Genomic DNA, 10,664 nt, shown 5'->3' on the forward strand with positions numbered 1-10,664 from the left:
AATACACACACACATACACGTACAAACGAGAGAAGAGAGAAGGCGGCCGTTCCGTCGAGAAAATTGTCGGTTTCACCGCGCGCCAACTTCTCGAGTAGAGAGTCTCGTTCTTTTTCTTTTAGCTGCTACTGCCGCTTTATCATCCGGTTTCTCTGGCGAGGCTTGCGCAGCACTGTACTGCACTCCGTAGCAGCAGCAGCAGCAGCTTGCCACATAAATTGGAATTCGCTAAATGAAGTACTTACGAGAATAGCTAGTCGGTGAGAGTACAGACTGCAGGACAGCGCAGCGTGCATCCGAGGAAAGTTCGAGCACAGCTCCTGCCGTCGTGCCTGCCTCGCACACGAAATGTGTACGCGTGCAGCGCCTGCAGTGTATACTATACTATATACTATAAAGGTATGCGCGGCGGCGGCTGGCTGGCTCTCTGCTGTATAAAGTGCACAGCGCAAAGTGAACGCCGAGCAGCAGCGGCAGCACGACCGGCTGCTATATATGATAGAGCTAGCTCGCTCGTTCTCTGAGCACACGCGAAGTTTCCTAGACAAGCGAGGCAGCGAGTAGAAGCGGCGCTTTCCAGTCAGACGCGATCACCGATCTATTCGTACTACTGGTATAGCGGCATAAGCAGCGGACTCGATCGCGACTACCTAATAATTATTATATACGTCGGATCGTTTTATTTCTTTGTTCGCAAGATTCCATTCACTTATAACTTGCTGTAATCACTTAATTTTATGTGCTTTCTTTATTTAGGTTTCTGGAGATACATACAGTGCACGTGCGCAGCACGGTTATTTTGCAGTTGTATAGACAGTTTTACGACTTGTTTTAGGCGCCTATGTTTCCACTAGCCTTTTACAGATTGTTTAATTACATGCTGCCTTATCTTATTTTTTATACATTCTTTAATTCTTAAAAAATAATTTTCTTGACTTTATTGATGGAAAAAAGTAAAATACCGTATTATAGTAATCATATAATTTGTTGTTTTACTTAATCTTTGAACTTTGCCTTTTCTCTTGGGCTTTTCGAGAATTTAGACACGCACCATCTAGCGGTAACTTGGGTACCATTTGATATTTAGCTCAATAAAGATGAAGTTAACTTGCGTCGTTACGCTAACTGATGTCTTAGATGAGAATTAAAACAATATGTTTCGAGAGTATTTCTAGGACTATAGTTTCTATATTAACGAGCAACTTTTTGATCGCATAATTCGAAAGAAACTGTTAAACTTGATGCAAAATACTTTACGATCCGAAAAATGTTGAAAAAAATGTCGATTTATGCGATATTTCCCTTGGATCGTTCAATTTTTTGGAACATTATTTTGGATGGTACTCAACTTGGACCAATCAATCACTCCGAATTATATGTGATTTCCTCTGTATACGTATCTCGAGGTTGAAAAGGAGAAAAAGAAAAAAAAGCAACGAAGCAAAGTGTAACGGTGCTCCGAGCGCTGTACCACGCTGCTGATGCTCTGAAATAGCTGCCAAGAAAGCAAGCCCGTGCATCGCCGATTTCAAAGTCAAATTCGCAGGATGATACGTTTGTACGTGTATGTATAGGGCCCTGCGCTGCTCACTCTCTGAGCTGCTGCTGCTGTACCAGTCCACGTGGCTATTTCATGCTGGATCTTTCTCGCGCAGCGCTACATACATCGCAGGATCGGTGCTGCCGCCGCTCTTTAATCCCCCTTTCTCCCTGCATATCCCAAAGTCGGTATTCGTCGTCCTCTTTTGCGAAAGCCAAGCCAAGGAACCTATACATTATAAGCTTGTATATATAATGTTGCAGCTCGGCTCGGCAGCGCGCTTGCATGTAGTTTCTCTTCTCTCTCCCCCCCAACTTTTACGTATATATATGGTAGGTACGCTAAAGAAACCTCGAGACTATCTCTCCTCTAACCAATGGTGAAGTAGACGGCCGTAATATTCCCTCCTAAGAAAACGAGGTGTGCTCGCGCGTATAAGGCAACGCAGCGAGAGAGAGTCAAGTGATGCAGGCGAGTCATCTTAGCCATTTCAAAGCCGTCTTTCTCTCTCCTGATCTCGTGTGTCTGTGTGTAAGTACGCGTGTGTGTATGTGCGCAAGACATATACGTGACCTCCAAAAGGATCTCTCCTTCCTCGCCAAAGTTGCCCGTCGTCCTCCTCCTCCTCTTCTTTTTTTTTCTTCGTCTTATACTACCTTTATCGCGTACACTACGTATATATACTTGCGCTCACAAGGTAGTATAGAGAGAGAGAGAGCCGCCTTAAATCTTAGTCGCCTTGGCCTATTCTACACGCGTTATGTGCGCCGCGCGCTGACACGGCTTTACTTTTATACTTGCTCGAGCCATACTTTTGAATCGGGCGCGTATATATACACGAGCGCGCATGAGTCTCTTTGTCTGTGTGGCACATGTTGCAGCTGAGTAGTATCAGCGCACTGCACCTCTAAGGCTGCTGCTGCCGCTGCAACTATACCATAATACGACCTTCGTAGCCCCATTTCGGTTTGCTCCTTCTCTCTCTCTCTCTCTCTCTCTCTCTCTCTCTTCATTTACTTGTATTTCACATTTCTCGTATGTGTGTATGATGACTTTTCTTTTCAATTTCTTGGCGTGACTACTTTATACATTGAGAGGAAAAGAGAAAGAAAGAGATTGCGCGTTATGTATAGACGAATGATCGACCTCGATGAAATGACTTTTTTGGGGTATTATAAATTTTTTTCTCCGATAAATTGTCATGTTTTTGAGTGACGGTGGAGGTTTGCATTTCGTGACGTTTTTCAAGCAACGACATTACTTTAGCGTTCACAAAAACAGCTGTGCGACTTGTGGGGATGCGCAACTAGTCAAATTTTAATAAACCAAAATTATTTTAGCCGTTCAAAGTGCACTGTTCTAAAAACCCTTAAATTTGATCCAGATATAATATAAAATAAGGAAATATCTAATAAAACTTAATATCAGTTACTTTGATATTTTTACACGAAATCTTCGTTGAAAATTAGTGTATGAGTACTGATTTATATATTTTTGAACAAAAAAAAAATACAATCATATACATTGCTTTTCATGCAAAAGTGAACAAAGATTTAATTCGATACTAATATTTAAAAATTTAGATTGAAAAGTAATGTTTAAATGTAGATTGACTTTTTGGATTAAATGTTAAAAAATATACGAAAACTCAATCATCATTGAAGTGAATATCTACCGCCAGATGGCGAGTACCTTTATCTGTAAATCTGCAAGTGGCAAAGTGAAAATAATTGTATAAGTCAAAGCACGATAAAAAAATATCCTTTGTAATAAAATGTTTAGATTTACCAAAAAATGAATAATTGTATTTTTCAGACACACAAGTGATCGAGCACTGCCTATCGGACTCTAGCTTTCTCCGAGGCCTAAATAAACTCTTGGACGTATATAACCCGGCAGCAAGTTCAACGTTTTCATTAGCTGAATTGAGCGCGCGACTCTGCTGCAGCAGCAGCACAAAAGAAGAAAAAAAGAAGCGAGCGAACGAGAAAGAGAGAGAAGGCTCGAGAGCTACTGCATTCGCAGCGAGTAAAGTCGAAAAAGTTCGTCTCTCTCTCTCTCTCTGGTTCTCTCGTGCGTATATACAAAGCTCGGAGCGCGCGCGGAGACTCGATCAGCAATTAAAAGCAATTCGCTCTCTTGCATATCAATGATGCAGCTTTCGCAGCCCAGCAACAGCAGCAGCAGCAGCAGCCGCCGGGTGCAAACCCAGTATATTTCTATCTTTCACTGCTCGCGTGTAAGCCCCGTTGACATCGCAGCGTCCATTCAATCCGCGTACGATTCCGCGCGTCGAGCTCACAATGCTCTGCAACTAGGATTGCGCGCGTCGAAGAGAGAGAGCTTATTTACACGAAAGCCCGTGCCGGCATTAATTCCCGATAAATATCAATAAACTTCTTTGTGCGCAGCACATCCAATCGTATGAGTATTCGAGTATTTTTTTGGCTTGGGTTGTTTTTTTTTTATTAAAAAGTATAAATGTGTGTGCGAGTATGTCTGCTTGATTCTACGGCTGCGACTTCACAAAGGCCAAAAAAGTCGAAGGAGGAGGAGGTGGAGGGAGGCGATGCATACCATATATCTATATAAAAATATGTGTACACAGCTCGCAAAAGTTTATCGACTTTTACCGAGATTGGCCTCCTCTTGGTTCGTTGGCGCGCTCGCTCGTTCGCTGCTGCTGCAGCTCGGCTGGCCTGGCATGTTCTGGTTTAATGTACCCGAGCTACTATAACGCTACTATGCTATGCCGCTGCGCAGGCGAAGCACGAAAGAGCTATAAGCAAAGTATCGGACGTCGGAGAAGAAATATTCGCTAAAAACTTTTTTATCAAACTTGCGAGCGCTGCGCGTTTATCGGGCATGGATTTTACTCGTGTATGTATATATACTTTATACATGTACGTGCGCTGCTCGAGCTATCGTTCGTTATTACGAGCCTACGTAATGATGTACGCGTTGCCGTGTTATATATACGTGTGTGGGAAAATCGATTATTCGAGTTTAGGCAAATTTTATCCATCCACCCCCCGCGCGCCGAGTCTTCGTGTTATTATCATAATCATGACTCGAACAAGAACGGGAAAAAAATGAGAAGAGGAGAAAGAAGGAAAAAACTATGGAGCTTTGAAATTCATATAGTCAAGTCCAGAGAGACAATTAGTACTTTTAGTTGTGCGAGCGCGGTGGCGGAAAAAAAAGGGCGGGGAATTTTTAATCTACACCACAGAGAGAAAGCACGCAGAGAGTGAGAGAGGAAACTTTTAATCTTCGAACTCGGTCGACTGGAATTATAATCATTTATTCAAGCAGAAATTAAATAAACCCTGGGCCCCCCGCTCGCTCGCGCATTTAACCATTTTGCAATGATCTTACGCTCGAGAGAGAACTTGGTATATATATACGCGCGCACGAGTGCGTCCACGCGACGCCGCCGAGAAGAGCCTGCGAGTTAATTCGCTATACAATCGAATTTGGATAACGCCGAAACAACAAATTTATAACGGAGAAAGGAGCAGCGGCAGCAGCGAGCCTTTGGACGTGTTCTATACGCTCGTGTGCGAGTGAGTGAGCGTGGCTGAGTGCGCTCGGTGCGCGCGCGCGCGACGTAAGAAGTTGGGCGAACTCTCAAAAGTTGCACGATGAACTTTATACTGACTTGATCATATTGAATTTCACCTGAGAATCGCCGCCTTTACTCTCTCACTTGGAGACTTTTTAAAGAAACTACGTCGGCAGCTACGGCGGTGGCGGCAGCTCTCCCAGTACTTTACTCTTATATATACTATTTTCTAGTAGCGCAAAACTATATATATATACAGTCTCGAACGTGTATATATAGTTATATAGTTATATCGAGCAGTGGCGCGCGCGCGCGAAACTACAATGCACGCGAGTTTTTCTTCCCCGCCTTTGAAAATGAAACACTCGACGACACTGCTGGGCTGCTACCGTATAGCCACCCGCACATACAGTTCAAAAAGCACGCAAAAGAGCTGCTCTCGCGAGAATAAAGTAAAAACTCGGAGATGATGAAGTAACTCGCGTGTGAAAATCTATGTGTATTTCTTTTTTCTTTTTTTTTTTTTTCATTCATTTTTTTTTTATTTTGCCTTTTCCACCCGAGAGAAATATATAGAAATATAATGCTCGAGGCGTTATGTGCTGCGCGCGCTCCTGTACGCCTGGATGACTGGCAACCGAGTGAAACACAGCGGTACGCGGAGAAGTTGTATTTTACGCTGCTGTGCACTCGAGGGGGCGGTGGTGCACGCGGCCCCGCCGGCCTAGCCTCTTCTCTCTCTCTCTCTCTTTCTATCCCGCATGTGCACTGATAAATCATCCGCCACAACTCGTATGTGCACTCATAATAGAAATATTATATGCCAGGAGTATTGTCTTTATTCTTTTTAACAATTTGATCCACCCCCCGATCGTTTTGCCGAATGATCTGTTACGGAGCCAGGTGAGTTTCTGCTAGCTTGAATTATTCTGAAGAGATCCTGTGCTATTCTATGCTCAAGTGGAAAAAGGAATCTCGATAAATATCGAGGACTGCGATCTAGCCTCTTGATAAAAAATATACTCTTTGAACAAGGAATATTTTTTATTTTATTAACGAAGATACAAGATTGCTCATTTTAACTTCATTCTATTAGCAGACTTTGAAATGCTGTTATAATTTACTTTCATTGAAAACACAATATATATTTGAAAGGAAAAAAAATCATTTGGTGAAAATGTGTTTAGTTGTTCTCCAATGCCCTGGCAGAAATTCTTAACATTAATAATGACTTCATAGCCAAACAATGACCATTATTAAATTAATTGGCTTATCTTTACGATTGTTCTGTAAAAATTATTGTCTATTGATAAATGACCTGAAACTAACATTTGAATTGTTTCTAAAAATTTACACCAATTTTTAACTACCTCACTCACGAAAATGTCACTTAAATCATTCACCACTAGATGGCGAAAGCCTTTATTTCTGTAAATCTGCGAGTGGCAAAGTACAAATAATTGTATAAGTCAGTTTTTTTCGATAATTGTAGGCATCCACTACTTTTTCTATGTTATTGAACCGCGAATCAGGTTTTGGAAATGAATACCGTTGCTGTCAACAAATGCACTGTCGTTTATAAGTATAAACATTAACAATATTGTATGAAAAATGAAAAAAAATTCAATTAATATTAAAATGCCCATTTCAAGTATAGACAATTAAAAATTTCTGCAGAAAGTGTGTTTGAAGGCCATGAAACATATTTATCGATTCCAATAGGATCTTTTGAGCTGAAGAAACTTTTTCTGTGGCCAAAAACTATCCTCAAAATATTGGGCATTTTTACCAGGGTTAAAGTAATATAAAAATCTGCATTTGTGTAAGCAATTTTGTAAAAGGACTTTGTAAATGTGGTGTCTGGGTTAAAAAGCCAAAATAAGTCATGTACACACATAATTAAGTCGTTTGTGTCCAATATCCCTTTTACAAAAGTTTAAAACGGGAAATTAGCTTTCGCGCGAATCATTCGAATAGCCGCACGCAATTGCAGTGCGATCCCTGCCCTTTTTCATGAAAACTTTAATCCTTTCGCGTTATTATAACATGCGATAATGCATTTTATCACGTGGACCCACATTTTCACATATTATTCAGATGTCATTAAATTATTTGGTAATGGATTAAGCATTGATATTTTTTTTGTTAAGATAATCCCTCCCTCGAAAAGCAGTAATTTTACTTTGTAGTGAATTTTTCGCATGCGCTAACGAAAACAAAAAATTTGCATAATGCACAGTTGGTTCCGAAACAATTTTTTTTTGGAAAAAAAAAAGAAAGCAGTAAAAAAAATAATTTGGGAGAAAAAATATAATTCTCTGCTTTATTCTGGTCAAAATTGCGTGCGGTCTAAGCTACCGTGTATATGTTGTCATGTTGAAATTATAGTGGAAGTAAAAAAAAAATTCTCTCGGCACCTAACTCTACGTGATGCTGCTGCATGTATACATTTTGTGCACGCGTCTACGGACGATTTTTAGATTGTTTGTCCGAGTACAGAGACCGTTCAAAAACACTCGCACACAGCACTCGTTGGAAAATATTTTCATAAACAGGTGAATCTAGAAAAAGTGCGAGTCCGCTTTAGATAATTTTGGAATAAAAATTGGAGAATGAACGCACACGGCTCAGCAACTTTCGCATTTTTTCGAGTACGTTAAAAGGGATGAAAGGTCAAAGGTAAATTAGACCGAGAAACTTCATAGCTAAAATAATTGAATTTTTCAACTTTTGACAAAGCAAGAATACTTTCAATTCGAATGTTCATGTAAACGATATAATTTGAAAAAAATCGAGCTTTTTCCAAGCTTGGCAGAACTCGTATCACAAAGATTGGGCCTCATATATATCGTTAAAATTGCATCATGGTTGCCTGCAGATGCACTTCTGACGAAGCTCTGAAATAAATAGAGCGTAATCTCGAATGTGTGTGTATACGTATAGCCAAGATAAAAACGGCACGAACGAGCTAAAGCCTCGCTCGCTTACACGTCGTATACAGCTGCAAAGTCGCATCGGAGGACTCAAGGGGGTCTCGCGCGCGGAAGGACGCAAACGGGGGATGTGGGGTGTGGGACGGGGGGAAGGCAGGAAAAAAATATAGGTAACATTTTTTTCACCTACATACCTACACACACACACACACACACACACTTATACACGACGAGAGACTTACGGTCTATATAAGCGACTAGTGTGCAGCGGCAGAATATTGTACATTTTTATAAACGGCCGAGCTTTTACACGCTCTTAACGCTCTCTCCCTTGCAAGCTCGAGTGAGTAAGCGAGAAATAGAGCTTGAGATGAGGAGAAAGAGAGAGAGAAAGAGAAAGAGAGAAAAAAAAGAAGGAACGTACTCACGCGTGCTAGACTCGCTTTAGATATATATAAACCCATACACACATACACACGATATAATAAAGCAGAAGTGTTACGAGAGCCCGGCGCATAAAATTGATAGCTTTGTGATTGTAAAAAATGCAAATAATACGTGTGTGCACGCGCGCGCGTGCTTTAGCTGTATATGTTCTGGGCTGACTTACGTTTTGCGCCGAAAGAATCTGGGTTGACTGCTGCTGTTGCTGCTGCTGCTGCTGTTGGCTGCAGACGGCGCCGCTGCCGCTGCGCAACGATTCGGCCGTGTCGTCGCGTGAGTTCACGCCCCTGTACCACGGCAAACCGCTCGAAGTGCTCGTCCTGCGCTCTCTATATTTTCGCCATACGTGTCTGGAATTTATTTTTTCCAAAATTCATCTTTATATTTGCCCCGAGGAAAATCCACTGTATTTTCTTTATTTTTCTTCTCGCCATATACATTTTGACACGGTTTTTTTGTGCGCTGTGTACGCTTAATGAATTTTGCGCTCGATGACTCGCGCGCGCGCACGTAGAAGAGAGAAAGAGAGGTTTATAACGTTTGCGCGAATTTTGCTCGATAGAATAATGTGTAGCGCGCGCTGCTAGAGAAAGACAGGCAGAAAGGGGTAATTTGTTCAACGTCACTGTGTTTCGAGCGCGCGCTCACGCTCGCCAGTCGTTAAAAAGCGATGATTAACGTTAGCTCTCTCTCAGCTCGCGAAACAGCCATATATATAAATGCGTGACGTATACGCGCGCGCGGCGGGGGTGTACCCGCACACTGCACCCCGAAACGCTTTCAGTCGCGCAGTCGAGCGCGTCACGCGAAAATATGTGCTCTATTATATACCATCGCGCCATTTGAAATATACAAATATACGCGAGCTGAGAGAGAGCGAGAGAGAGCCCACGTGAAAAGCTATCAAAGTCACTCAACGCGCGCGGCGCGCAGCACTATACTCGCGGAACGCAACGATCTAATTTATAATTCAGCGCCACCGTACCGTGCGCGCGAACGATAATATGAAAAAAAAAATTTTTTTTTTTTTGAAAAATACCGTATGACTCACCTGATTCCGAACGCTAGCCCCAGAGCAACGACCAGGGGCAGCAGCGTCGATATGCAAGCCAAAAAAACTGTTTCCATATCCGAAAATGCAGCGAGTATACCTGGAACAAAAATGAAAATCGTATTATTTTTCAAACATTTTTGCGAATCAATAAAATGCATCGCTATTTTGTACGTGAAATTTTTTTTATTGGGTCAGGTCGTCTCGAAAATCTATTAAAAAATAACTCCATAACGGTTCATTAAGTGCGCGCGCGCGCGCGCGTAGATATAAAAAAATCAAGTTATGACGAAGGGCGCGCGCATAAAATCGCTTAATGAAGCGTGAATATATGTGTCCCTCGAGCTTACAATTAGTCTCAATAGACATTTTTTTTATCTGTATTTTTACTGCTCCTCCGCTGGCGCATGAAAAATTTTCAAACGAAAAGAATTCATAATGCAGACTAGCGTTCATTCGTATTTTATATGGTATTTTACGTTTCTCCGCGTTTATAAGGGAGAGCAGGAGGCAGCCGAGAGGTAGGTGAAAGACATCAGAAATGAAACGTCAGTCGGGCGTGAAAATCTCGAAAAGCAGCGGCGTTCATCGTCTTTATGTTACTGCGAGTGTATGCTAGGCGTTCGTAAAGGTACGCGCGCGCCGCGCTGACGACTACCCCAAGGCTCCAGTTCCCTGTCAACGAGAGTTTGTACGATAATATGTAAGTGAAATATGATGTGCATATTTTCTGCAATCGCGTTCGTACTTTTTGTCACTTTTTGTACACAAATATTATGTGCTCCTATTTCCATTATAGGCTTAAAAATTATAAGCTCTAGGTACTTTAAAATTACTTAATAGGATAGGACGAAAATTTTCACATTAAAATGTGTCATTCGAATTAACAAAAGTCTTGCAAACTTTTAATTTATTGATCCAAAGCCTGCATGATTGTAAGAAACCCATAGAACAAAAATCTACCAAACTAAACTAACTAGCACGTATGTACTATGAGTCGATTTTTCTCTCCCTTTTTTTTTGGTGCGTTACGCTTCGTTTCTCTTTCCGACTTTCGCTCGTTTGTTACATAAGGGAGTCAAAAATAGAAGGATTTTTTTTTTAATCAACGAATCACGAATTTTCATACGA

General features: G+C 41.5%; 1 protein-coding gene across 1 annotated transcript in view; it reads right to left on the reverse strand.

Annotated features, from left to right (window-relative positions):
- LOC106657369 overlaps positions 1 to 10,664 on the reverse strand; it is a 103,746-nt gene that overhangs the window by 71,356 nt on the left and 21,726 nt on the right. Inside the window, exons 4-5 of the mRNA XM_014378855.2 lie at positions 9,534 to 9,633; positions 8,649 to 8,832 (exon numbers count right to left, since the gene is read on the reverse strand). Of these exons, the coding sequence (XP_014234341.1) occupies positions 8,649 to 8,832; positions 9,534 to 9,633 (284 nt within the window). The remainder of the gene's footprint in view (positions 1 to 8,648; positions 8,833 to 9,533; positions 9,634 to 10,664) is intronic.

This window comes from Trichogramma pretiosum, unplaced genomic scaffold, assembly GCF_000599845.2.
Source record: "Trichogramma pretiosum strain Unisexual culture from Peru unplaced genomic scaffold, Tpre_2.0 scaffold1, whole genome shotgun sequence".
NCBI classification, from domain to species: Eukaryota; Metazoa; Arthropoda; class Insecta; order Hymenoptera; family Trichogrammatidae; genus Trichogramma; species Trichogramma pretiosum.